General features: G+C 41.5%; 3 protein-coding genes across 7 annotated transcripts; all 3 read left to right on the forward strand.

Moving 5' to 3' along the window:
- The first annotated feature begins 70 nt into the window (after positions 1-70).
- On the forward strand, positions 71-6333 carry zdhhc16a (zDHHC palmitoyltransferase 16a). 4 transcript variants are annotated; one of them, XM_086122692.1, is made up of 11 exons: positions 71-216; positions 2156-2419; positions 2809-3003; positions 3071-3159; positions 3919-3947; positions 4026-4159; positions 4299-4382; positions 4466-4551; positions 5097-5220; positions 5325-5395; positions 5499-6333. In XM_086122692.1, the coding sequence occupies exons 1-11, from the start codon at positions 184-186 to the stop codon at positions 5599-5601; spliced, it is 1212 nt and encodes a 403-aa protein (XP_085978818.1). In that variant the 5' UTR covers positions 71-183; the 3' UTR covers positions 5602-6333. The 4 variants fall into 4 exon arrangements, with proteins under 4 accessions (XP_085978818.1, XP_085978817.1, XP_085978820.1 ...); XM_086122691.1 differs by having other exon boundaries at positions 3919-4159; XM_086122694.1 differs by lacking the exon at positions 4299-4382.
- A 1550-nt stretch (positions 6334-7883) lies between these two features.
- ubtd1a (ubiquitin domain containing 1a) lies at positions 7884-14815 on the forward strand. 2 transcript variants are annotated; one of them, XM_086122786.1, is made up of 5 exons: positions 7884-8158; positions 8496-8582; positions 12777-13004; positions 13645-13830; positions 13912-14815. In XM_086122786.1, exons 1-5 carry the CDS (start codon positions 8107-8109, stop codon positions 14124-14126), a joined length of 768 nt encoding a protein of 255 aa, XP_085978912.1. In that variant the 5' UTR covers positions 7884-8106; the 3' UTR covers positions 14127-14815. The 2 variants fall into 2 exon arrangements, with proteins under 2 accessions (XP_085978912.1, XP_085978913.1); XM_086122787.1 differs by lacking the exons at positions 7884-8158; positions 8496-8582 and adding an exon at positions 10238-10680.
- A 492-nt stretch (positions 14816-15307) lies between these two features.
- Positions 15308-27318, forward strand: rrp12 (ribosomal RNA processing 12 homolog). The gene is made up of 34 exons (XM_086121291.1): positions 15308-15488; positions 16007-16230; positions 16338-16421; positions 16974-17050; positions 17130-17235; positions 17315-17431; positions 17588-17726; positions 17788-17915; positions 18378-18476; positions 18560-18651; positions 18739-18850; positions 19536-19636; positions 19734-19848; positions 20131-20273; positions 20369-20490; positions 20566-20630; positions 20727-20889; positions 20968-21122; positions 21208-21275; positions 21492-21585; positions 21669-21827; positions 22035-22115; positions 22192-22297; positions 23670-23777; positions 24041-24198; positions 24304-24395; positions 25037-25192; positions 25270-25439; positions 25976-26083; positions 26153-26199; positions 26295-26370; positions 26645-26712; positions 26804-26886; positions 26974-27318. The coding sequence occupies exons 1-34, from the start codon at positions 15350-15352 to the stop codon at positions 27074-27076; spliced, it is 3858 nt and encodes a 1285-aa protein (XP_085977417.1). The 5' UTR covers positions 15308-15349; the 3' UTR covers positions 27077-27318.
- Positions 27319-27634: the final 316 nt, after the last annotated feature.

Below are 27634 nucleotides of genomic sequence, written 5' to 3' on the forward strand. Positions count from 1 at the left end.
GTGCATGATATCCGGACTCTACTGACCATGATGCTTTTCGCCAGACTCCCGCGCATGCGCACCAGCTCAGCAGCTCAAGCTCCAGCTCAACTATCACACGAGCTGTTTTTTATCCGGCAACCCGTTGTTTTTTAATGTCAATAATCCTGGTTTGGTCGCCCTTTTGAAAATGTCGATTGGAGGATGTATTTCACCAGGTTTTTCATTCATAAAAAAGTGAGTACCCCTTCACAAAAACGTGTCGCTCGCGAGACTTACGATGTGCACCTATTTAATTGTCAGCGCAGGAATGACACCTATAAGAGGCCAGATCGAGGGGGGTTTGGTTGCTGTCCGTTTGATGCAAAGTGCCCATGGAAATGACTTTAAAATGCATTGTCTGTATGGGGCACGAGCAAACCTAAACGCCCCCAGTTGTCGATGTGTAACTGTCCAACTCTACAACTACTCGTGTATTTTTTATCATGTAAATCAAGCAAGTCCGCTTGCAGACAATTTGGCACAGAAAACCACAAAGCCTCCGACTCCACCCTCTCTGGAATGCAGTTAAACATGATTAGGTCTTTGTCAGACTTGTTTATGTCATTAATGACCTTGCGCCACCACAGCCACGCTTCATTTAGTCATCCATCCATTATCATGTCGCTTATTTTTTTTACAAGTGCCACCCGAAAAAATAGGAAAAAAATACTGTAAATATTGTATGCTGAAGTTAAACACAACTTAACTGCACTTAACAGGTGGCCTGTATTGATTTAAAAACACTATGCACAGTTTGAAAATTAAATTTCAGGGATTCTTTCACATAACACTAGAGGGAGACCATGCCCGCACTGAGTACAGCCATCCATTGATTGTGCGAGCCGCTTATCCTCACGAGGATGTCACATAAAGACAAAAGAGGGGTTGTACCAAAATACTTGTGCTGTCCCGATCCAATGTTGATATCGATATCAGTCCGATATTAGCCAAAAAACTTTATCGGATTATATTGGTCTCCATTCAAAACCTTAGATATTAGCACTTATAAACAGTACGAGCAGTCCTTTCCAAACGCCGGTCCTGCTCTTCGATCGAGCAGTGTCCTTTAATTTATTTTGTATTTATTTTATTCAAGTGCAGTCCATTCTCATGTTTGAAATTGAAATTATGGAACCCAAATGTTTGGAGTAAATGGATATATTTTTTCTCATACCTACTGTTGCTGACTATTCTTTATAGTATCACTTGATCAAGACTGTATCTAATCGAGATCGGTATCAAACAGTACTTTTGGTTGAAATATTGGTGTCGTCCCTGAAGTGAAAAAAAAAATGAATCGGAACACCCCTACAAACTACCAAACATCCAGCCATGTATCCATTATCTGAACTATCCTCACAAGAATCGCAGGTATGCTGTAGCCGATCAAAGTTGGAGTTGATGATCAGTCAGATTGTGGCTCCGTCGTCCGTCTGTTCATTTTGGCACAGTTTCACAAGTATTTTCAAAGTATTTAAAAGACGCTTCTTCGGGTTTAAGGAGATTACCTTCCATTGTCTTGAAAATCCACTTTATGTCAGTGGCGTTAACACTCGTGTCTGTGAGGCACTTTATTTAAGACACTTTTCAACTAGTCTCAAGGTTTTCAGCCTCTTTTCAGTGGAACTCAAACCCAACCTGTGAAAGCTGCAGGTGTCATAAAAGTGTCTATTAACTGTAGTTTACAGACAGCGTTTTAAGCAAACAGGCTGCCAATTCACAGGTCGAGACAAACGAGTGCCTACATTCTCCACATAAGCATAGTGCAAGAAGAGTGCATCCTAGTCTTTACTTGGAGCTCAAAGATGTGGACTCAAATACAGCACAGTGTTGAGTGACATAAAATGAAATCTCAGACACCCCCCCCCCCCCAGCCCCACAGTCATAGTAACTGTGTTTTTATAATCTACAAAATCAAGGACAAAAGCTACAAAATAAACCAACGGCAGCAGTAAATCTCCTTAATCATCTCCGCTGATTTGTGTGTGTGTGTGTGTGTGTGTGTGTGTGTGTGTGTGTGTGTGTGTGTGTGTGTGTGTGTGTGTGTGTGTGTGTGTGTGTGTGTGTGTGTGTGTGTGTGTGTGTGTGTGTGTGTGTGTGTGTGTGTGTGTGTGTGTGTGTGTGTTCGATGCAGGTGACTGGTTGTTCCAAGTGCAGGATGCGGCGGCGGTGGTGTCCGGGCTCTCTCGTGCACCTGTTGCGCTGGATGCTGTTGCGGCTGTGTCCCAGGAGACGAGGATGCCAGCTGCCTCTGTGGATGTTGAAAATACAGGCCTACTTGAAACTATTACTGCACTCGCTTTATTATAACTCGCTCACAGATTCAAACGTGGTTTTTGACTCTTTGTTTGAGCCTTTGTTATGGACTGTGGATTATCTTACACGCTCGTTTGGCTTGGTAAGTAAGTGCATGCTCATTTAACTCATTCAGTACCAGCCAATTCTAGACCAAGTCTGAAAAGACGTTTAAAAACGTCTTTGGGAGTGAATGAGTTAATCGGACCCAGCAAATACATTGGGGGAAAAACATTTTTGGGGGAATGTAATTTTTTTTTGAAGTAGATTTTAATCGAATCATTATTTAACTGCCATTGGCATTGGCTTTCAAGAGTAAATATGCTTTTTTACTTTGTAGGAATTAAACTGCTGCCTCCTTTTTGATGAACACTACGTTCGTGTATTTAAATGTTGGTCTTGATGGTGGGACAGTAGTTAGAAAGCTCTGCATTTCTAGTACAATACGAAGAGCTTCTCGCCCTAAATGTTGCTTTTGTTTTTGCTCATAAGGTGTTTGTGTGGATGGTGGTCGTACTGACCAGCTCCATCTTGTTGGTCGCCTACATCGTCCTTTTGCCGAATGCACTCAGGACATATCCTACCGCATGGCTAGTCTGGCACCTTTGTTACGGACACTGGAACCTAGTCATGATCGTCTTTCATTACTACAAGGCCGTCAAGACTGCCCCAGGGCACCCGCCTTCTGTAAGACTGACACACAAATGATTCCTCATGATGGATTAGCTCAAGCAATGTTGTGCGTTTCTTTCAGGAAAAAAATGACATTCCCTTTGTATCTGTCTGCAAAAAATGTGTCATTCCGAAACCAGCGAGAGCGCATCACTGTGGTATCTGCAACAGGTGAGTTCTACAAAGTCCCGAAATACAATTATTATTACTGTATTTGATAGGGAAAAAAATGCAGTCATTTTGACCTAAGACATGACTCAAGTATAATCCTTTAAATTCCCTTTGTATTGACAACAAATATGTCTTTTAAATTTGATGTACTTGCAAGAAAAACAACCATGCCAAATTGGAATGCCAAGTTCATAAAATATTTTATGAAATAACAAGCGATTGTCTGCACTCTCAAATGCTGTGGGTGTGCCTGTTGAATGTCCAAAGGACTTTGCATATCCCACCTCAACCAACAGTGAGGCACTCTCAAGTGGCTACTTCAATGTTTTTGGGGTGTAGGCATACTTTGTAGTTCATTATTTAATTGCGGGTTACAGTTGTGCCGCATAACCTCTCATTAGAACGAAAGCGCTGCAAAACAGCATAGTGCAGTCCGCAAATGGCGCCGGGCTACACTTTTGAGACCCCTGCTTGACATGGTCTTCTTAATATATTTCTTAAACCATGATATACATGCAAAAAAAAAGAATAATTACTCTGCAGCATTCCGGCTTCCTCCCACATTCTGAAAACATGCATGTTATTTTGAACCAGCCAATCCAGGCAAATTGTATTTCGACCAAAAGATCCATTTGTATATTTGATTTTATCTGTGCATTACCAATATCATCAAAACCCTGTCAATATTTTCTGTTGTTAGCCACCTTCATTTGATCAAGCAAGGACATAACTGACAGTGACACTCCTTTCCTTGTGCAGGTGTATTCTCAAAATGGACCATCACTGTCGTATCCTTTCTCACGTCCAATGTGTAAACTCCCACAGTGGCACAAGAGTCGTTTTCATACTTAATGTCTTCCACTCAGCCTGGTTGAATAATTGCGTCGGTCATTTGAATCACCGTTATTTCTTCTCCTTCTGCGTCTTCATGACGTTGGGCTGTATCTACTGCAGCTTGAGCGGCAGAATCCGTTTCCTAGCTGCGTACAATGCCCTTGAGGTGAATGAATGCGCCGTTTCACCTTGTTAAACTGCTTGGACCTCCTGATTATGTCCCCTAATGCTTTTCTACTGTGACTGCCTTTCTCCTTGGGGTTTTTTTAAATGCTGGGCTTGGTATTCGTGGGCTGCTGCTTTAGCGTTTTAAGCATTTGGAAATGGAAAAAGCAGGGGTTCCCGTAACAGGGATGGGACCTTTAATAGGGCTTCTCCCCACTGGCCAGGTACTAACTTCTCATACCCAGTAACAAGTGTTTCTCTTTTCATTTCATTTACTGATTCTGGATTTCTTTGTTGTTTTTTTAAGACTGACTATGCCACACCTGCACCTCCATATTCTTTCAAAGAAAAGATCATGGATAAGGGCATCATCTACATGTGGGTGCTCACCAGGTAAAATCTTTTTTCATGATCAAGTGTTCAAGTAGCATCGCTGATGTTGTAGTGGTACAATTTACGGCACGCAGATAACATGCAGCCCGAGAGAAATTTTGATCAAGCTTGTTCGGCAATTGTAAAATTGAATAAAACCATTACACCCATATATTCTCAGTATATATATTTTATTTGATTGTGGCATGATTTTTTTTTTTCATTCATTCAGCGGTTTTAAACAAATCTCAGTGAAGCCGCGACAACACAACAAGCTGTAATCACATGATTACATGACACTTTATGAGATGCTAATAACTTGCCAGTCTGCACAATTTGCCTTTAATACAACTGGCTAACAGGAGTGAGTGTGTAACCTCTCACCCTAGCACTGTCCTAGCATGATGCAATTCCCCTACGCACTAGCCTGAAGAGCAAGCAGTGACGACTCTGCGACAACCTCAGAAGAGGGAAAATTTGCTCGGTTGACTTCATCCACACAATGTGGGGTGTGTGGTACCGCATACAGAAAAATAGGTTTGATATAATGTGTTGTATCATTTCAGCACAGTAGCAGTGGTCTTGGGAATACTGACCACGTGGCACGCACTTCTCATATCACGTGGTGAAACCAGCATAGAGCGGCACACCAACTCAAAAGAAAAGAGTCGAATGAAAAGAATGGGACAGGTGAGTGTTTTGAGTGATTGTTTTTGTGATGAATCCTCGCTGGGATTAAGGTCTGTTTTCTTTTTCGATTAGTGTGTAAACTATCTCTTCACACTGTGCGTCAGGTGTACAAAAACCCATTCAACTACGGCAAGCTGCATAACTGGAAAGTCTTCCTCGGTGTGGAGAAGAGAAGGTGTGGGGGGGGGGGGGGGGTTCCTGATGTTTTTGTCTGTGTTGTTTGTTTTAATTTGTCTGTGACCACCTGATCTAACCACTGTTTGCATGTGAACTTGCAGTCACTGGGTCACGCGTGTCCTGCTGCCCTCAGCTCACCTACCATTCGGTGATGGCCTGACGTGGGACAGCTACCCTATCAAAAAGGAACCAATACTAGTTTAAGCTGTCAAGCTGCTCTGTTGCATTAAATGGGGTACACGCACACAATTTCCTCTCCCAAACCAGGTTTCTGCGTAGTACCAAGACTGACCTGTCAGAGGCCCCGGGGCATACAGTTTTCCGAAAAATCCAAAGAAGAAGAAACCTTTTACCTGATCTGATGACTGTTTTTGTGGTGAATGGCTTGTGAGACACATTATACAAATATTCTACTCAATCAGTTGCTCTTATTTGTTAGTTTTTTTTTGCGACAATGCAAACTACAGGTTGCTTACTAATTCGATTTCATGTCACAATGACCACACTAGTAAGGATTTCTGATCTACCAAAAATTCAACCTGCTTAAAATTTACAACAGTCAGCCCCGACTGTTTTCTGAGCAGGCCAGGGAGCAAAAAAAATCACCCCAAACACAGAAACGGTTCAAATTCGGCCTGCTGATCAGTATGTGTGTACCCCACTTTAAGGCTGGCTTCAAGATGGATCCTGGTGGAAGTAAAGAAAATTGGGTGATAACAACCTCGGATACCTCAAAAACACTGTGGAATCTAACTGAGTATGATATTTTATCATTCACTTTCATTGAATTGAAGCCAATAATTTAATGATTTTAACTGCTCATATCCTTCCTGAGCTAATATAGTACTTGACGTGCCAGATAAACACCGCAGTAAAATGTTTTTATTTATCTGTATTGTTTTTATTTGTTTAAATTAATAAATCTTGTTTAAATAACTACACATGTGGTTCCTTTTATTCCGATTGACTTGTAATGCATAACATTTGAACCTTGCTAATAGTAAACAAGGTAACTGTCTATTGCAGGGGTGTCAAACTCATTTCATATTGTGGGCCGCATACGGCCTCGGTCGATGTCAAGTGGGCCAGACCATTAAAATTATACCATACTCTGCTATAAATAACCAAAATATGTCTTTCCTTTGTTTTGATATAGCGAAGCACAAGTACATGAGGAAAATGTTGAAATGTACCTACATTTCATTTACCTAACATTTCATAAAACACCTTAGATTTCCTTCGACAAATGTGCAATTTAATTTTATCATTCACATATAAGGAGTGCAACTGATCCCACTGATTGTACAAAGGCACAAAACTTGAACAATTAGTATTTAAAAATATAGTCATGCATTTTAAGATTAAACAAGATTTATAAAGAAAGGATTTTTTTAAACCATTTACACATGTGCATATGAAATCTAAATGTAACCCCCACCTACACTTTACAAACGAAAGAGAAAACAATGACTAGCGGTTAATACATGAATTGCATCTTAATAAAAATATTCATTTTGTGTCTTTTATGCTTTTTTTTCATTTTTAAATTATCCTGCGGGCCTGATCGAACCCCCTCGGGGGCCGGTTCCGGCCCACGGGCCGTATGTTTGACACCTCTGGTCTATTGAATTTTATTTGATTTTAGGGTCTCACCTCATCTGTTACATCACCACATTGTTGGGGCAGACAGAACACACACGTGCACGCACACACGATGCAATGTCAGTAGTGTGGGATTAAATCAGGCGAATGCCAGGTTTGAGCACATGGTATTAGAAATAAATCACGGTGTAGTTATACACGACATTTAATATGTTGCAACCAGTATTGCCATAGTAGTCAAATATTTTGTCTTACTTTGATTCTGAATGAAAAAGTTTTGTCAGTAGTAATATTTTAAATAAATCAATAATGTACAAGGTTATGAACAGACTAAAATAATCAGAAAAAATTAACAAAACCTCCTAATTATTTAACACACACACACGTCATTAATATAAAGTATATGAATCAAATTTTGTTGTAAAGATTTTTACAATTATGTAAACTGATAGATTTTATCATGATAATGTATGAACCAAAGCAAATAATGCAATATTTGTTGTTCTAATCGGTATCTTTTGAATTCACCGACGCATTTTTATAATAACGAAGTTAATATATTATTAGGTTTGATAAAAACAAAACGACAATAAATACTTGAAGCCTCGGCCACATCAAATGGCGTGTTGAGGATGCTCTACAAAACCTTCTTAAAAATAAGACTTTGGGTATTATTTCCGTATAAATTAGACGGACATTTTACATGGACCTAGTCTATAAGATTATTTATAGTATGCACTGTTTATAATCTACGTTCACATTTGATACCTGGGTACAGTGCTCTGATTAAGAAAAATTTGAGTTTTTTATTTTGAAAGCCACGCTGCTTCGACTTCAGCGAACTGAAGCGCCCGAAGAAATGGTCTTTATGGCGCATGCGCAAACGCTGATCGGGCTTTAATATCTATCGATGCAAACCTCTTGTATTCTTTTAGGTCTGTTCTATTCTACAGGATTCGGTGGAGAATTAATAGCATTTTTTTTCTCTTTTGCATTTTCTTGTCCATTTTCTCATCTGTACACAATCTATGGTGCAAATCCGAAGGCTTCTGTAGTACAACCTGACCCTTTTTGATATTTTCTCTCTTGAAAAAAATCGGAGCTCGGATGTGGCAAGCGAACTGCCGACGAATGCATCATTTTGCAGACTGGATTTCAGGTGCGTAATTAGGAAGAAGTGGAACTAAAGAAGTCGTTGTAAATTCACGAATTAACAATTTTTATTTGATATAGACTACATCTATATACACGATTTAATGTTTTTAAAAAGTCTGACTACTACAGTGCAAAATATAAACGATCGAAGCTCGTGGACCTGGCGCGTGCTTGGGTCAGCTGGCAGTACACGTGACGTAAACATGGCAGATCGAGCAGAAACACGCTGAGCTGTCACAATTCCCTCACATCATGATTGATTACACTACAAAATATTTAACATCATCTTTATTTGTATTTGAAAGGCATGTGGACGTGATTTCGTGTACGCATATCTGCAGGTACAGTGATGGGGGGCTGCGTGGGGAGGAGCAGGAGCAACGGCCAAGGGAGTGTCCGGGGCTTGACCAGGAGTAAAAAACGTGGAGGTAAGCAACTATATTTGTAGAATAGCCATATGCAGTCAGTATTTGGAGTGACATCGGGCATAACGCTGTTAAACTGGTTTGCACGACTGCTTCACAGTTCTGAGATTATGGGTTCGGATCTTGGTTCAGCCCCCCCCCCCCCCCGCGCCCCGCGCCCCGCTTTACTGCACCCCCAAAACATGCTTTTTAATTTGACCGAAGATTCTAAATTGCCTAGTATGAATGTGAACGTGTGTGGTTGTATGTTTCTCTGTTGACTGGCTGGTGAACCATCGAGTGTACCTCACTTGCTGCATGGCTCAAGGTCAGCCACTACTGGCGCCAGATCATCTGCGACCTGAAATAAAGAACACGTCCCAACACTGGCACGAAACCGCAAGATTGTCAGGTGTCCCCCAAATGTCTCTTAAAAAATGTTTTCTTTGATTAAAAACTACTCCTGTATAAGTGCTAATTAATACTGTTAAAAACACATCATAACGCCTCATCTACCATGATGGACTGCCCCCTTCTCATGCCATGGACTATTCCAACTTCTTTTTTGCAGACTTGATGGGATGGGAGTGGGGGTGTGTGTTCTTGGTGGCACATGGTGAGCAAAATGAAGTGAGCAGAGTAGAAGGCGGCAAGAGAGAACATTAAAAAAACGACTTCAGGTTAAATGCCTTAATAGACCAGCAAAGGTACTTGAATACAAATCTTTGAGTGCCACAAATTACTTTTTTCAATGTGTCAAAGGTCAGTTTGTCGAAGTAGGTCAACCTATATCCAATAACACCATAATATTATAATATAACTCACTTTAAAATTAAAGCCTTAAAGATCACTGCTGTGGAAAATGTATTAATGGCACTTGCTTGATGATGCAATATTCAAGCAAGTGTTTATTATTATGGCTTATCAATAATGTCCTCTGAGGCTTTATTTGGTGTCAGAATTGCACTGCGGGCTGGATCAATAGCTCTTGTGGGCTGTAAATCGCCCAGCGGCCATAAATCGTCCACCCCCAGTAGAGAAGGTGGTTTAATCCTCTTGTCATCGTATTGTTGGTCAGCTGCATTTGAGTACCGTAGATTACCATTTCGTTGTGTCTGAAGGGAGATTAGGATATTTTGAAGGGACCATGCTGGTCTCATCGTAATGGGAGATATAATTGACATGATGAAGACAGAACTGAAATGTACATGTGGCATTTACTCATCTCAGTACATTATGTTAGACTGCTATATCAAATACAGTAAGTGTGCAAATACTTCACATAGTTGTTGACATTTAACATCATGTGATTGTGAGCGCGAATGGTTGTTTGTCTATGTGTGCCCTGCGATTGGCTGCAACCAGTTCAGGGTGTACTCTGCCTACTGCCCGAATCCGCCGACTGCCCTAAGACAACTAATATGGGCTCCAGCACGCCCGCGACCCTTGTGAGCATAAGCGGATGTGAAAATGGGTGGGTAGACTCATCTAAAAAGTGTGTAAAAAGCCACGAAGTGTGTTTAAGGCCTCAAATGTAGTAAGTGTCTTTGCGCACAAATGTGTCATTCATAATGCATTGTGCTGAGGACTGAGCTTGCCCAGAAAGCCTTCTTATTGCTCCTTACCTTTTTAGTGCCTTACTTAACATCACAATGTATCCAGTATTTGAGAGGCATGACCTCAAAGGTTCTACACGTTTGACAGGATGCAGAGTTCTGGCCCGTTCACAGAATCTTGGCCTATGGAATAGCTGATGGGGTTTTATTGACTGCTAATAGGTTTGGCATGCTAGCGTCGGGCATTTTTATCCCTCCTCCAAATAGAAGTGATAGGATTAGGCCTCTTGTGCAGAGACGCAACCTTCAGAACGACCACGACGCTGGACCTCAGCTTGAACTCTTGTTCCATGAAAAGCAGGAAGAGGATATTTATGGTTTACTTGAGTTAGGTGGTGGCGGTGCAGATGGTCAACTAAACCAGACAGACCAACTTGTTGTTGTCCTCTTGAGCGACACAAGTTTGGATGTATCTGCATTCAAATAACCGGCAATGGGAGTCCCCAACTCAAGGGAGAATAACTACTACCACTCTCCAAATCCACCTTTAAGAGTTCTGCTAAAAAGTAAGTTGAGATTGATTGATTGATTGACTGCCAGATAGGGAGTCTGATAGATGGATTTATGACATTTGGTTACAGTCAAGGTATTTCTTTGCTGCTACAGCATTATGTGTTTATATGATTCATGTTATTTATTATTAATTCAAAATCCATTTGACACTTTTCTTGACGGCAACAATATTATTAGCCGAGATGTCTCGGCGAGACAACAGCAAATCTCTTCCACCTTTCCGCTGACTTTTAAAGAAATAATTTAAGATCTTGTGCAGAAAAAAAACCCCTCACAGTTGCACCAATATAATTTCATTTGTACTTGAATGTTGATATTTGTATTTTTTTTTGTACTCATCAATCTGTGTTCTGGATGTAACGTGCAATAACTTGTCTGCAAATAAAATGGAAGGCAGAAGAGTGAACATTTCTAAATAGCTGTAACTGTGATCAGCGCAAAACTGTACAACTTCACAGAGGCATCTTGTGCATTTGCCTGATTTTGGTAGTAAGATGACTGCTTTATTCATTGAAAAATGAAGGCAAAATGACACACTGTGAACATTATTGGGTTCTCCTTCAGTTTGATAAACAGAGCAGGATGAAAAAAATCTGGATTGTAATGTAGCATTCGAGACCAGGGGTGTCAAACTCATTTTTGTTGTGGGCCACATTTGAGTTACCGTTTCCCTTGGAGGTTCGTTATGACTGAAACCATATAAAGAAGTCAAGAATAATGGTTTTGTTCACCTATTGTTTAAGTGACTGCAATGAGGGTTTGGTCACAAGAAAATGCTTACAGTATCACTCTTCTTTCGTAGAAATTAGAATTTTAAATTTTGGTACAGATTTTAGCAAGCATCATGAAAGTTGACTTCTTAGATTTGCTTTTGCGGGGCACATAAAATGATGTGGCGGGCCAGATCTGGCCCCCGGGCCTTGAGTTTGAAACCTGTGTTCCAGAAGGTGATACAATTTTTAAATCATCAAACTGCAAACAGAATAAAATCAGCCTAGCATTGGAATAACCAATGGACAAGACAGTATTACACATAAATCAATTCAGCCCATGCGGCACATGTGCTGATGGTGACTGTCATTGGCCAAGGCATGCTCCTCTGGCCAGCCAATGCCCTTTCAAGATAGCCACGGAGAGCTAAATCCTGTTATGTGGCACCTGATTACCGCCTATAATCCAGCGCCGTCCACCCGTGTGTGGCTCACATGTATGTGTGTTACTGCTCACTCCACTAGAACCACACTCACGAGCATGAATCACTTTAAATATATCCACTCTCTCTGAGTGAGTTAAATTAACTTTCTTGACATGCTCACGCTGATGATCGCTCCCTTTATCAGGGAAGATGTAACGAGCAGCGGCGTGACCCGTCGGACTACATTATGTATACCTAGGGGTTTGGTTTGATACCACTTTTTTCAGACCAAACAGTGACAGACAATTTGAAAGAAGGACCACAAATTCCACTACAGCCGTTTTCCTTCAAATGATCTGAAATTAATGGCTCACGAGTATCAATACCTTGAAATAAGTCTGGTATCAGCAGTGATACCGATACCTGGTATCGGTACTTGCCCATCCCTACTTCATATGAGATCCTTGAACATGCAATATCAAATAACCCTTTTTTTGGGGTTAAACGCCAGCACGAGCCTAACTAGAACCGAACTGCAACATTCACAAAATGTGTTTGATCCATGATTTGACCCAAAAATTACTTTGATTAAAATTGGTATTTTAGCAGTCCTCTTTATCATGCTGCTCGCATTTTGACGTCGGCATGTGGTCAACTGCAGGGCATCATGATGAGGGATTTACCCATTCAAATATATTGTCTTAATTTGTTCTTTGTAGTGTTACAGTGTATGGTCATGTTTGCAATATAATATTGAGAGTCAAATTTAAGAAACGGCATTAAATAATTTGATCATTTTTTCAACCTATTCCTTTGATTTAATTTTGTATATTTTAGTGTTTTACATATTGAAGAAGGAAACCATTGAAAGTGACAACTGTAAGATTTTCATTTCATCCTTTGCCATAATGAATTCACTTGTACGAACTGAAAATGTCCTGCATTTGCCTTCAGGACGTAACGAGCCTCTCAAGAAGGATCGTCCCAAGTGGAAGAGTGAATACCCGATGACCGAGGGCCAGCTTAGGAGCAAGCGGGATGAGTTTTGGGACACGGCTCCTGCTTTTGATGGACGCAAAGAGATCTGGGACGCGCTGCGAGCGGCAGCCCTGGCCGCCGAGTGCAATGACCTGGAGCTGGCGCAGGCCATCGTGGACGGAGCCTGCATCACTCTGCCTCACGGTACGCACACACACACACACACACGCATACCTCATCCCACTCGGGAATGCAAAGTGTTACATTTTTGAGCACTAGCGCATAAATCGCTTGTCATTCTCAAAATGTCAGAGGGCAGTTTGCAGATGGCCGCGTATCACTTGTTTAGAGATTACGCCACTAATAGTGATTACGTAATGGTCCTGCGTGACCACTGCCACTGGATTGGTGCACACAGAGACATGGAAACAAAAACACGGGCATGTCAAGTGCATATTCATCTACATAGAAAAATCTATGAGAGCTATAATCGATAAAAATAATTTTGTTTCATTTCCTTCTATCCTACTGCTTGTTTTTATTGTGTATCTGGTCTAATTCCCTCCAAATTTCCCACATATATCCTAAAAATATCCTCATACTAATTGTTGTGGAAATGGAACCTCCTTTTGAGCCAAAGCGAAGGAGATTACTGTGATCTCCACAATTTACAGGCTTTTGTTTAATTTTTGTTTTCTTCTTCTTATTATTATTTAATTTGTTTATTTTTTGTGTGCAATTTTAACACTTTCACTGTCAGTCTTGATATGGGAAATATGCAATGACTGTTTTTTCAGAGCATTTTCACTTTTTCAGAGCATGGGCTATTTGGTTATCTGTGCAGGCTCTCTCACAGAGAGCTACGATGAGCTGGGCAACCGTTACCAGCTTCCAGCGTACACTTTGGTACCACCTGTCAACCTCATCACTGAAACATGCAGCGAGAGCAAACTTTGTGAATCCACACAAAAGCAAGTGCAGCCTCTTCCTTGCAGGCAAGAGTTCCAGCTGCGTGTGCGACTGTCCTCAGGTAATTAAAGAAACGACAGAAAATAATATGGTTAAAAGCAAGTTGCTACTGTACCTGAGGTTTTTTTATTTTTTATTTTAGGCGAAGATGTGCGTCTGACTGCCAGCTTGGCCGACTCCATCGCCGAGCTGAAGAAGCAGCTGGAGGATCAGGAGTCTATCGACGTGTCCCGCCAGAGGTGGTTCTTCTCTGGGAAACTCCTCACGGACAAGACTCGTCTGCAGGACGCCAAAATCCAGAAAGACTTTGTTGTCCAAGTCATCGTCAACATGAACCCTCCACTTATTGCCAACTGAGAGAGGTGCAATAATTGGGAAAAAATGGGCAGAAAACAAGAGAGAGAAAGAGAGAAATTGGGCATGAAAGGTTTATGCACTGGAATTGTCTGTACAATTTTCTATAAGAATATTGCTTTTATAAAGTTTAATTTTTGTATTTGTTCTCCCTTTTTCCAAATAACACTAAAAATAAGCACTGGAACACTTTAGAGCTGATGCTGGCAACCTTTGGCCTGTGAGCCATACTGTAAACAAAAGCCAAGAGCATTATAACGCATAAATACTCTTAACATCAACGTTGATGCATTATACTCTGTTTTCATTCAGGATTAGAAAAAAACTGAAACAGCCGTCGATAGGTCAGAGGTTTCCCAGCCCTCGGTTAGATGAAAAATAGAATCCCAAAATGCACATCACTGTTTGTGTCCTCAGTAAACCTCTTTAACTTTCACCTCCATTGAGAACACCCCACTTTGTCTTGAGTATTTGTCTTTGTGCTCGGTAGCAAACTCAATAATGTTAGCTCAGCCATCCAAAAATAGAAAATCCATGCGCTTTTTCCCCCCATGTGTAATGTGAGAGGATAACTGTGAGACAGGGAAGATAAATGTAAATATTTGCATCTTTGTCTGTTGTTTGGTCAGTTGACGTGCTCAGTCATTGTCATTCCTTGACTCAATTCCAAATAAAGAAATGAATACCATCTACTATCAGATGATTAGTTCTCTTTGCACTGTAACTCAGAGTTTTAAAATGTGCATTACATGTTCCTCACATAACTGTACATCTTTTAAAATTAACCTTAAATGAAACAAAATCACTGGAAACTTCAACTATTGTACACTGTACAAATACAAGACATGAAATTGCACATTTTAGAGTGGCCTTTTATTGTAGGTAACCGGAGGCACACCTTTGCCGAGATTATCTGCGATGTTTTTTTTTAGACAGAGTTCACATGATGAAAAATGTGAGCTAAAACAAAAGTGTTGGCGTTCAGATTTTTTTAATTAAATGAAGAACTTAAATAAAGATGACTAACAAATGAACAAGTTATTTCACATTGCATGCAAATACAGTACTGTACCTATACAGGATGTTCATTTTGAGTTTGGCAGCGACCTCTGCAGGCAAAACAACACAAAGGGGGCAGTCTTGTGACGTCATCAAATGAGCGACAGAGTCATCTGTGTGGACCGAGGCAGCTGCGTGTACACACAGCAGGCTGGGAGATCGTGAAAATGGTCAAATCGGGGAAACTTCGATCCGGGACAGGCTCGAAACTCAAACGATGGAAGAAAGGACGCAGCAGCGACTCCAACCCCCAGACGAGTCGACATCGATCTGCTGCTAAAAGTCGCTTTTTCAGCCGACCATCTGGTAAAGCTTCATTTTGCACGTGGTTTAGGGGCTGGGCTAACTTTAGCTGGTGGTAGCCAGTTAGCTTCAATCCACAACATTGTCATTTAGTTAGGAAGCTAGAGAAGTATTATGCGTAATTAAAGTTTCCTCTGTTTTATACATCAAAAGTCAGTAAATGCATGAGTTCAGGATTTAAATGGTTAAGTTTAATCATCATTAACTGTCATGTATTAAAATATCAAGATAACCAAAATATTAGGAACTTGCTCTTTGGCTCGAGTAATACAAATTAAAACCTGAAAATCTCAAGGTAGTATATTGCAGGAGTTTGGTCGACCGAATGACTGTAAAACAGCCATTTTTATTTAAATCATGCTTGGTGCATTGTCTTAATAAAAGGTGTAATTTTACATGCTTATTGTACTGAATAGAGTAAAATCCAAATAAATACAAATGAGTGTTCATTAAATTTTATTTACCGGTACTCGACATAACTTGCATTGAAGTGTCATGCCGTTTGTTTGGGTGTGTGGCAGGAAAAAGTGATCTGACGGTCGATGCGCTCAAGCTCCACAATGAGCTGCAGACTGGTCCATTGGAGATCAAAACGGCGAGCCAAAAAGATGCGAGAATGGAGGAAGAGCCGGCGTTGTCGCACAGGACTTCGGGCACCTTCCTCAGCGGCCTCTCGGACTGCTCCAACCTAACCTTCAGGAAGGTGCAACGTTTCTGGGAATCCAACTCAGCCGCTCACAAAGAGGTAGGAAGAGAGGTGGATGTTTGCCATCGAAAAGGAATGTATATCTTTTGAATTCCATGTTGAGATCAATTGTAATACTAACCCAGTTTCCCAAATGTGCTTTGCAGATCTGCGCTGTGTTGGCAGCTGTAACGGAGGTGATTCGTAGTCAGGGAGGGAAGGAAACAGAAACTGAGTACTTTGCTGCCTTGGTAAGTGTGCTGACTTAGCATGATGTATTGATACTTAAAGGTCAACCAAAGTCCATGCTGTGACGCATGGATCAATTATAGTCCAAACTGTTGCGACTAAAAATGCAAGCAGTGTCTTGATTATTACTTATTATTAACTGTTCTGCAAACATAAGATGACTACAAGAGAACCAACTCTCTTCAAAGTTGTGTGGTACATGGAAAAAAATGTCACTGCATTTAATGTTCAAACTTTGCATCATGATACAGTGGCTTTGTTTATTTATTTTTAAATCCAGCACACCCCTCGCTTTTTGTTTTTGAGTGAAAAAAAAAAGATTATCCATGTCGGAACGGAAGATTTGTGATACACAATCACGTGAGCTTAAAATGAAATTAAACGAAGCAGGAGTAAGTGGTTTATTATGTTTAAATTAGCTCGTTATTCCCCACATGTAGGTATGTACTTTAAATGATACATCGTATCATTTTGCCGACCTCCAGTTTGAGAACCGCTGATCTGTCTGACGATATGAATTTCTACAGCATCTGTCGGTTGTGTTTGATGCGTAGATGACCACTCTGGAGGCGGTGGATTCAGCGGAATCGCAAGCTGCAGTGGCCTACCTCCTCAACCTCACCATGAAAAGGTTTGCCCTCACATAAATGGATGCATTCGTGTCAAGTTCGTGAAGAATGAAATAAATGAATGCGATTGGCTGCTTTTAGGGTCCCCGCCCCGGTGCTCATGTCTAAATTCTCGGACACCACCAAGGTTTTGATGGACGTCATGTCCCAGCAGGCCTCGTCTGAAAGCACTTCGTCTCTCAGATGGGTGAATATGTCCTCTTATTTATTTTTCTCAATTGTTTCCAGGCATGTCAGATTGATCGTCTTGTTGCTATCCTCCTTAGATTTTGTCATGCTTGGCCACTCTGTTGAGGAAACAGGACCCGACTGTCTGGACTTACCCATCCACTCTTCAGGCGTACCACGGCCTGCTCAGCTTCACCGTGCACAGCAAACCCAAGGTCAGGAAAACATCCATTCGCCCACTTTCTGTTGCAATCGTCCTTATTAGCGTTGCGGTTCGAGTAGGTATCTATCCCAGTTGAATTTAGGCGATCGCCAGTCATTCGCAGGGCACCTATCTAACACGGCATTGTCATTTGTGTACCTCTGTGTAGGTACGTAAAGCAGCGCAGCAAGGTGTGTGCGCCATCCTCCGAGGGAGCGACTTCCTGTTCACAGACAAAGCGCCCGCGCATCACCCGGCTGCCGCGTCCACAGCCAAATTCTGCATCAAGGAGATGGAGCAGGCAGGAGGTAGGCCACTTTTCATTCTGCCAGTAATGGGGGTGTTTAACTTATGTTTTTCTCTGTGCAGGAAGCAGAGAGGACACCACCACGCTTCACGTGTTGGGTCTCCTGAAGGAGCTGATGTTGTCGTTCCCCCTCGCGGCCGTGAAATCGTGTTGCGAGACGTTGCTGCGAGTCATGACGCTCAGCCATGTGGTGAGAATGCTGTGGAGGCTCTGCATAAAACAAACAAACACAGGGCCTGATTTATCAAATGTGTGCGCATGCAAACAGATGCGGAAGCTGATCTACTGAACTGGTGCGACCGAAAAGCAGTCTCTCTCTGGAATAATGCATGTTTTAGAGGTCATCAAATTAGAATGCAAATTAGAGTAGGGTCGCATCTAACAATTATTTCAGCAATCGATTCATCTGTCAATTTATTTTTGGCAATGAATCGGATCAAGAAAATGATCATTTGCATCTCTCTACTCAAAAATACATTATTTCAAATGGACAAAATTGTGCGGAAAATAACATTCAATTACTAGTTTGGTCTGGAACATGTCAGACATAAGCAAAAATGTCGATCATTGTTCTCCAAATTGAAAGGAGACATTTGACTTAGTTAATGTTGATGCGACGTGATGACAATTACTGTCATTTTTCTGTGTGAAGCTTGTGACCGCCAGCGCCATGCAGACTTTCCACAGACTCTTCAGCGGGAAGCCGAACGCCTCAAACCTGTCACCCGAACTCAACGCACAAATCATCACAGTAAGACTGGGAGCAACGTAAAAAACAAAACAAAAAGTTGTCCTGCTGTGGATTACGTGATGAATTCTGAATTTTTTTCGTAGGCTCTGTACGACTACCTGCCCAGTGAGAATGACCTGCAGCCTCTGCTGGCCTGGCTCGCTGTCATGGAGAAGGCACACGTTCACTTGGCATGGTAACACGCAGTTCAGGAATCGACCTGGGAGTTTTAGAGTGAGTTAGTTTGTCCCCACGTTACAATGAGTGAGTGTGTCTTGTGCAGTTTGCAGAGTTCGTTGAGTCTGGGGCACCTGCCTCGCCTCTTTTTGGCCACCATGTCTTGCCTGTTGTCGCCTCACACGAAGGTGGTCTCTGCGGCCGCTAGCATGCTCAAGGTAAAGCCGTATCCAGTCATGGTCTAAATCAAAAAACGTGCCAATCAGTTCAATTTTTATTATTATTATGTTTTTGCTGCGTTCAACAATTCCTAAGGTTGTGGAAATATCACCCAAAAACAGTGTTTCTTTTTGTCAGACTTGATCATTTGTCAAAATAAACTTTGTACGTTTTCATAATTAATTTCAGAAACTATTAAGTGATAAATTCACAGTTTCACACTGATTTCTCATGTTCCAGTATGTGGTGATAGAGAAATACAAGTTAGGTAGTAATTATTTGAGCATGCCTCTCCTATTAAGGCGTTCCAATTTGACATAGTCTGAAGTTTGACAGCTCCGTGTATGAGTGGTTAGCACGTCTGGCTCAAAGTTATCCGCCTTTCTGGGTTTGATATTCTCCCTTTGATGGCCTGGCTGTTTCTATCGGCACTCCGGCTCCCTTCTACTTTGGCAAAACATGTAATAGTTTCCTTGAAAAATCCAAATTGTCCATCGGTGTGAATGTGAGTACAGATAGTTGTTTGTGCTCTGCTAGCGGGTAGCAACTAGTCCATGGTGTGCCACATCCCCCGCCCAAAGTGTCCGGGAAAATGCTCCAGCCCCCCACGATCCTAACGAGGACAAATGCTGTTTAAAAATGGATGGATGGATTAATACCTACTGATTTATGTTCATGTTTCAGACGTTGCTGACCGAGTGCGTGGGTCCACGCATGGAGGAAATAGGGGTGGTTTCTGCCACGGCTTCTGCAGGCAACCCCTCCTATGTCTGCAAAATGTTTCGGTAGCGTAGCATTTGTTTGTTTGTCATTTTGAAACAATTTATTGGCCATGCCGCGATGCTAATACGAGTTGTCTTTTCGTCTGTGTGTGTGTTTCAGTGTCGTGGAGGAAGGCTTGTCCTATCGCTTCCATGCCTCCTGGCCTTTTGTTTTGCAAATACTTGGCTGCTTCTACAAAGTTGCGGGGAAACATGCGCACCCTGTCATGACCAAGGTAGAGTGTGTGTGTGTGTGTGTGTGTGCGCGCCATGACTAGACACCTAATAAGTCTGTGGTTGGGTAAATAAATATTAATCACCGCCATAAGAGAAGTGCAAATTACAACAAAAAAAAAAAGCTCAGTATTTTCACCTTTGCGATTACATTTGAAGCCAACGCCCTTGAAAATCTGTTCTGCAAAATGATTCTCTTGGAGGTCTTCTTAAAAGGGCTGGAAAAAGCACGTACAAAGTTGAGAGAGATTTTATGCAATTTTTTTTTCCTCCCGTGCTTGTAGTCGTTGCAGTCTCTTGCCGACTTGCGAGCCACTCCTCGTTTCCCGTACAGTGGCGAACTGGATCTGGCAGTAGGTGGCGCTGTTCAGAGCATGGGCCCCGAGGTTGTCTTAGGAGTAGTGCCTCTAAATATAGCTGGCTATGAGTAAGTGCTCAGTGCTCACACATAGTGAAATAATAGTAGGTCTCCTTTGGATGTAACTGTACTGTTTGCATATGTGCTTTTTCGGTGGTCACCAGTGACGACCTGGAGTTCCCACGGAGCTGGCTTGTCCCGGTCATCCGCGATCATGTGAAGAACACTCAGCTGGGCTTCTTTACTTCCTATTTCCTCCCTCTGGCCACCACGCTCAAGCAAAGAGGTACAACTGAACATTTTTCAAAGGTAAATTGAAGCGTCACACCAGCTCATGATTTGCATCCTATTTGTGTTGCAGCGGAAGAGTTGGAGCAAGCGGGTCAGAAATTGGAAGCCAAAGTCTATCAGATCTTACAGCTTCAGGTGAGTCCTTTGTGATGTGTCCTGCATGCATCACAATATAATTCTCCATATTTACCCGCGGGATTATTCGTGATATGAGTGGATGTTGTCTTTCAGATTTGGACCATGCTTCCTGGTTTTTGCACATGCGCCGTGGACCTGGTGGCGTCCTTTAAAGGCCTCGCCCGCACTCTCGGCACGGCCATCAATGAGCGGCCCGACCTGAGGCTCATCGTCTGCCAGGCCCTGCGCACCGTCATCAATAAGAGCTGCACGACTGGTACAGTGTTGTTTTCTTGTGGCAAGTCGGACTTTTTCGGTGACGCCACTGCCTCTGATCACCTCTCTGTGTCTGCAGAGGAGGAAAAAGCCGAAGTGGGTCGCTTCTCCAAGAACTTCCTGCCTATCCTTTTCAACGTATACAGCCAGCCACCTGCCGAAGGAGAGTCTGGAGCCTACAGGATGGCGGTCTTGGACACTATCAAAGTCTACCTGACAGTCACTGAGCTGCAGGTTAGCGTAAAAAAAAACAAAAAAACATGCATATACAGTGTGTTTAAAGAAAGCTTATGCTTATCAAACCCGAAATTACCCTTAGATGATCAACACCTTCCTGCAAAAAGCCACAGAGAGATTGACAAGTAGAGAAAGCACAGAGTTCATTCGGTAAGTTCACTTCATAGTCGTTTCAAAAATATGTGGGAAGATCGGGAAACTCCCATGGATGTTTATTTACTCAATTGCCATTGCCAAAGGTGAGCCACTTATCTGTACAAACACATTTTTTTTCTAATATTAAACAACATTACACACACACACACACTATTTGAAGAAACACCATATATCAGATCAGGAGTTTTATCACTGTCTACTACTTCTCAGGTTGTCAATGATGGACCTAGTGGTTGCTATGGCGCCCTTCTTGGATCAGTTAACAATGACAAAGACATTTGAGCTCATCAAGCCATATTTGGAGGTTTGTGCACGTGCATTTTCAGAATGCTCTGCAGGCTTCAAACACATTTCCTGTTCTCCCAACTGTCCGCGTTCTCGCATCAGATTAAAGAACCGGGCATGCAGAAGAAGGCGTATCGCGTGCTCGAGGAGATGTGCGCGGGTGAACGAGATGAGTGCAGGTCGTTCGTCGTGGCCAACCTCGAGACTTTAAAGGTGGTCTTGCTGGAGACTCTGAAAAGTGCTTCATCGCCAGCGAAAAGGGTGAGTCGGGAGTACAAAACACACGATTGGGACATAACGACAGGGACTCCTGCACAATCTGACGTCCGCCAAAAAGTTGTGATTTGATTTTCACTGTCAGAGAGCTGACAATATTTGCCATTATTGCCGATGTCGTTTATTCTTCAATTGATTATCGAATGGGTGTCTTTGTAGTGATGTCTAATTTTCCACTGTCGTTGTCCTCAGCCGCGACTGAAGTGTCTGATCTGCATCATGAAAAGACTCGACGAAGAGCACAAAGACTTCATCATCTCGCTGCTGCCAGAGGTAGTCAAACATACGCTTGCACACAATGTACAGGCATTGATCCGTGACATTTTTACAAGGATGCTCGCTTCTTCAGGTGATCGTATGCACCAAGGAAATGTCGGTGGGCGCCCGCAAGAATGCCTACACCCTGCTGGTGGAAATCGGAAATGCGTTTGTGCGCTTTTGCGGGAACGCTAAAGGTAAAGTAACTCCGGGAAGTCAAGAAAATTTGATAGAACATAGAGTGCACCACTTGGCTACAACTGCCATTAAATTTTGGTGATAGTTGCTGTGTAAGGAAGTCCAATATTAGGCCACCTCTGGGAAGCTGACCTACAACAAGAAAATAGTTTGCTGGTATGCACAATGTGTAATTGGAACCGTTAGTTTTTTTTTTTTTTTTTTTTAAGGAAACCAATTGGTCATTCATTATTTATATGGTTATTTTCTCTCTTTTTGATAATTGCTTTTGTATCAAATAAAAATAGATTTTATCCAAATATTTGATTATTTGAGAGAATTTTCCATGGGTCAGTCAAACGCTAAAATATTCAAGAGCTGCGTCCCAACAGCTGCCGCTGATTATATTGTCATATTTTTGTTTCAGGTCGCTGGGATTAACCCGGAAAGAAATTGCTTGTTCATTTAAAAAAAATGCTGCTCAAATGATGTAGTTGATTTACAAAAGTGCTGGTCAAAGAAAAGAGTTATTACAAGCCTTGCATTCCATTAGGTACATCATGGGATTTGTGAAATATCGACTCTATTAAAAATAAAAGGAAACTTTTGCTGGCTGTGGTAAATCATGGTTAAGAATGATCTAAAAGCTAAAGCTCCAGGGATAACTTGCTGAAATATGATCTTTTACATTGACTGCTTATAATTAAACAAATTGATTTGTTTGGCTCCGTACAAGAGAGACTCGATAGTAAATAACTAAAAGAAATGTAATTGCGTACTCTGAGTCCCCTAAATAGTATCTATAACCTCTAATCCATAATGTATCCATACATTTTATTAGATTATTCAAAAAAGAAAATTATGTTGGGGCGGCCCGGTAGTCCAGTGGTTAGCACGTCGACTTCACAGTGTAGAGGTACCGGGTTCGATTCCAGCTCCGGCCTCCCTGTGTGGAGTTTGCATGTTCTCCCCGGGCCTGCGTGGGTTTTCTCCGGGTACTCCGGTTTCCTCCCACATTCCAAAGACATGCATGGTAGGCTGATTGAACACTCTAAATTGTCCCTTGGTGTGAGTGTGGGCGTGGGTGGTTGTTCGTCTCTGTGTGCCCTGCGATTGACTGGCAACCAATTCGGGGTGTCCCCTGCCTACTGCCCGAAGACAGCTGGGATAGGCTCCAGCACCCCGTGCGACCCTAGTGAGGATTAAGCGATTCGGAGAATGGATGAATGAATGAAAAATTATGTTGATGGTTGAATTCAGTCAGCAGTTAATTGTATTATGTGGCATTTGATAGCTACGGTTAAAAAAAAAAGTTAGCTGGTTACTGCGTCATTCAATCATCCCGTCCGTTGTTTACCTGTCACAAGCAAGCAATGTGTGTGTGTGTTTTAGAGGCCATCAAGGAGTATCTGGTGATGGTGTATGCAGGCCTCACAGGCCCCATCACGATGCTCACCTGCACCGTGTTGGCACTCACACGACTGGTGTACGAGTATAAAGGTATGGCACTTGACATATGTGGCATTTTAAACTCCACTCACCCCTTTAAATGAGAGGTTTTTATTATATTTTTAAAAAAAAGCTTTTTTTTCCACCTCAATTGAGTTCTTCAGGTTGTAGCGTACATCAGTGATGAAAAAGTTGAGAAATTATTTGTTTTGGTTTCTTTTTTTTTACGACACGAAAAGCTGCCATTTAAACATGGGTGTGTATATTTGTCATATAAGAGTCAGAGTCAAATAAGCTCCTGTTATTTATGTCAGACTCCATTGAGGTGTCCACCATGGAGCAGCTTCTGCACAACGTGTGCCTGCTGCTGGCGTCTCGCACCAGAGAGGTGGTCAAGGCCGCGCTGAGCTTCATCAAGGTCATCCTTTTCGTCCTGGAGACCAACACGTTAGCGTCGCACCTTACTGTGATGGTACGCGCTGGACGCGCCGTGAATATCGCATCGTGATTGAGATCGTGGAAAAACACGGAGCCTTTTGTGGGAGACCGGAGTTCATGATGTTTGTTTTTGTGCCAGATGGAAGGCATTGCGAGTATGACCAATGATGCGAGGAGACACTTCAGAGTCAAACTCAAGAACATCTTCACCAAGTTTATCAGGAAGTTTGGGTAAAGCATGGAGAAATCTTGTTTTGTTTATTTTCTCTTGTGTGTGTATATAAATATGTATGTGCATGTGCGTGGTCACTTAATGCAATAAGAGCTTTCTCACAATTGGAGAATTATATACAGTATATTGTAGCTAAATCTGGGGAAGAGAGGTTTTTATAGACTCGTTTCCAGACCTGTATTGTATTTAAGGCTTATATTGCAAATTCGAAAAAAAATGTCACTGCAAACGACCAAAATCATGTCTCAAAAAGTTCAAACACAGGCTAATTAAACATTTCATTGTTCTTATATTAAAAACATCTTTATGATATATGTTCTACGCAGCCCGACTAGTTTAAACGTGGCATTCAGATTAATATTGCGTTTGTGGCACCTGAATTTGGCAGCAAAATTTTTTTCCTCCCCAATCTGAAGGGGCGGCCATTTTGCCCCTTGCTGTCGACACAGTCATCTCAAACATTCAATAGATAAACAAAATAAAACATGCCGTGTGTGTGCCTTCTATCTCAGTAGTAGGAAAAGTGAAGATCATAAAAGTCGACATGACATAATGCTCTCGCTCTATCGGTGTCTGACTCTCTTTTTGTCTCTCTCATACGCTTCCCAAACCTGAATTAATGGCATGCCATTGTTTGCAGGTTCGAGTTAGTGAAGAGTCTGCTACCTCTTGAACACCATAAGGTTCTGGCCAACATTCGCAAGGCGGAAGCTCGCAATAAGAGAAAGAAACAAGCGTCGGAACAACAGGAGGACTCGGACAGTGAAGAGGAGGCTCCCAAAGCCACCGGTGACAGGTACAACTCGTCTTTGTCCACATGCAGCCCTGACTTGCCATTCAATGCGAAACCTCGTTGTTTTTTTTTCTTCTCAGTATTGAGGACATCCTGGCGGGGTCAGACAGCGAGCCGTCAGAGGATGAAGGCAAGGCTGGAAGGAAGAAGAAAGGCGGGAAGCAGCAAAAGGGTCGGGCCTGGCTGAAAGAAGGAGAGGAGGACGACCCGCTCAACTTCTTGGACCCCAAAGTTTCTCAAAGAGTGCTTGGTAAAACACATACAGCAGTCAAGATATTTGTTATATTTTCATTGGTGTAATATATATTTTAATGGGTATTTTTTAATGCGGTTTTGTTTTTTGTTTTTTTAAATTACCGTATTTGCTTATGGGTTGACCAACAAGCTCAAGCCGTTGGGGAGCAATTTTTACCCATTAAAAATATTTTTTTATTAAAATAAATGTAATTTATTTTCAACAATTCTCATACATTTTGTTAAAATCTATTTTTACGGGTAGTTTTACATTTTATTTGATTTCATTTTTGGGTAGATTTGAATAGCATTTCACAACAAATTAAATATGCTATATATATTTCTACATGGAAAAAAAATCCAACCAAAATATTGAAATAATGATCTCATCCGAATAAACTCACAAATGTGAAATGTAGGCGTGTAAATTGACCACCACACTGCAATATGAACCTATTGAAAAGTTCCAAAATGCAACGTGAACATTGCATGATGTTCCAAATCAATTAGTATTTATTGAGTTTGGAGTATTGACTATTTTTCCTCTGTCAGCCACCAACCCTGAGAAGAAAAAGAGCGCCAAGGCTGAACACGGCTTCAAGGTGACATCAGACGGGCGGCTGATCATCAAAGAAGAGGACGACGAGGATGACCAGAAAGGTAGCAATCAATCTTTTATTATTTGTAAGCACCCGGAAATGTTCAATTAATTCATCACCCTTCTCACAGATGACGGCGAAATGAAGGATATTCTGGAAGAAGCTGGAGTGAAGATTGTGAGTGTTGTTGGCTAAGATGAACCGCCAAAGGCCTTCACAGTTGACTACCAACTCACAATGTTAATTATTTTTTTTAATGTTTATTTTTTAAGAAAAAGGTACAAAAGAGGAAACTCCGAGATGACAACTTTGATGATATGGACACAGAAACACATCTCAAGTACAAAGGTACATGACAATATTGACAGCAGTTTAATAGACTGTTACATTTTTACCAATGTTGTTCTTCATACATTTTGACATTTTTTGGCTTGGAAATGACTGTAAACATACAAACAAGTTTATTGTATTTTTATTTTGATCTTTTTAAAACTATTTATTTAAAGAAGCAATTTGTTAAGTAATTCATCAAATGCAGACATTACTTGTATTTTATAGGAAACCTTTTTTATAATGAATTTCTACCAATTGAATGAATGGAATTTTTCATGGTCTTGCTCAGCTGGTGGTTCGGGCATCCACAGACAGTTGGGAGGGCGCGCAGACTTTGGAGCAGAGTACAAGTCAAAGGTGAAGTCAGCGGCATGCAGAAAACGCAAAGACAGCCTTAATATGCATTTAAAATAATATATATAAATGTTTTTTGTTGTTGTTTTAACAGAAAGGAAAGGGGGATGTTAAGAAGACAGGCAAACTGGACCCTTATGCTTACATCCCTCTACGGAAGGCCCAGCTCAATCGCAGGTATGAACGCCATTTTCAAAACCAGGTTATTTTTGGAAGATGTTTGCGGCATGGTTTGTGCGTGTGTGTTTTTTGTGGTCAAAATAGGAAGCGGGCTAAGCTGCAGGGCCAATTCAAGGGCATGGTGAGAGGAGCCCAGAAGGGGGCGCTGTCAGGTAGAAAAATGCAGAAGAGCAAGCGGAGAGCCTGAGGACCATGGATGACTCTTCGAAGGAAATTCAAATGTGTGTGCCTGTGTGTTTGGTGACGTCATGGACATCTTGTGTGGATGTGAAGCAGAACTCAGTTTGTTCTTGAACTGCCTCATAATCCTAATTCTGCTCTTCATGTTGAGTGTATGCAGATACAAAGACAAAGTATTATGTATTTTCCTTTCTAAGACACCTTAGAGCAGTGTTGGCTTGTGAGTGAATAATAATCTTTTAAAGGAGATATACATTTGTTTTTTTATCTTTTTTCATCAAAATCCAAAATGGTTTCATTTGTCGAACATGTCTGTGATGTGCTGTCATCAAAATTCAGTGTCAACGACTATCAGAAGCTAATCTGCATTCAGCAAAACGCAAGCCGCACTGCTTACTTTGTACCTCTACCCTATTTCTCCTTTTCTCCCATTTAAACTTAAAATATGACTTTGAATGCACTCCAAAATAATTTAAAAAAAAATCTCAGATTTTGCATTAATGTCACGGGTAGATTATTAGTGTCCTGACAGCAGTTAAAAGTCAATTTGTTTAATTCAAGGAAA

The sequence above is a fragment of the Hippocampus guttulatus genome, chromosome 10 (assembly GCF_054856545.1).
Source record: "Hippocampus guttulatus isolate MCC_2025c chromosome 10, RoL_Hgut_1.0, whole genome shotgun sequence".
Lineage (NCBI taxonomy): Eukaryota > Metazoa > Chordata > Actinopteri > Syngnathiformes > Syngnathidae > Hippocampus > Hippocampus guttulatus.

Excerpts from the sequence above, each read along its gene's own strand:
- zdhhc16a (XM_086122691.1), top strand. The coding sequence starts at position 184 with ATGTATTTCACCAGGTTTTTCATTCATAAAAAA. Across the intron at positions 2,420-2,808 it reads TTACACGCTCGTTTGGCTTG|GTGTTTGTGTGGATGGTGGT; the intron begins GTAAGTAAGTGC and ends TTTGCTCATAAG. Across the intron at positions 4,552-5,096 it reads TACATGTGGGTGCTCACCAG|CACAGTAGCAGTGGTCTTGG; the intron begins GTAAAATCTTTT and ends GTATCATTTCAG.
- ubtd1a (XM_086122786.1), top strand. The coding sequence starts at position 8,107 with ATGTGGCAAGCGAACTGCCGACGAATGCATCATTTTGCAGACTGGATT. Across the intron at positions 8,159-8,495 it reads TTTTGCAGACTGGATTTCAG|GTACAGTGATGGGGGGCTGC; the intron begins GTGCGTAATTAG and ends GCATATCTGCAG. Across the intron at positions 13,005-13,644 it reads CTGCATCACTCTGCCTCACG|GCTCTCTCACAGAGAGCTAC; the intron begins GTACGCACACAC and ends TTATCTGTGCAG.
- rrp12 (XM_086121291.1), top strand. The coding sequence starts at position 15,350 with ATGGTCAAATCGGGGAAACTTCGATCCGGGACAGGCTCGAAACTCAAA. Across the intron at positions 18,477-18,559 it reads TCAACGCACAAATCATCACA|GCTCTGTACGACTACCTGCC; the intron begins GTAAGACTGGGA and ends TTTTTTTCGTAG. Across the intron at positions 22,298-23,669 it reads CTTTTGCGGGAACGCTAAAG|AGGCCATCAAGGAGTATCTG; the intron begins GTAAAGTAACTC and ends TGTGTGTTTTAG.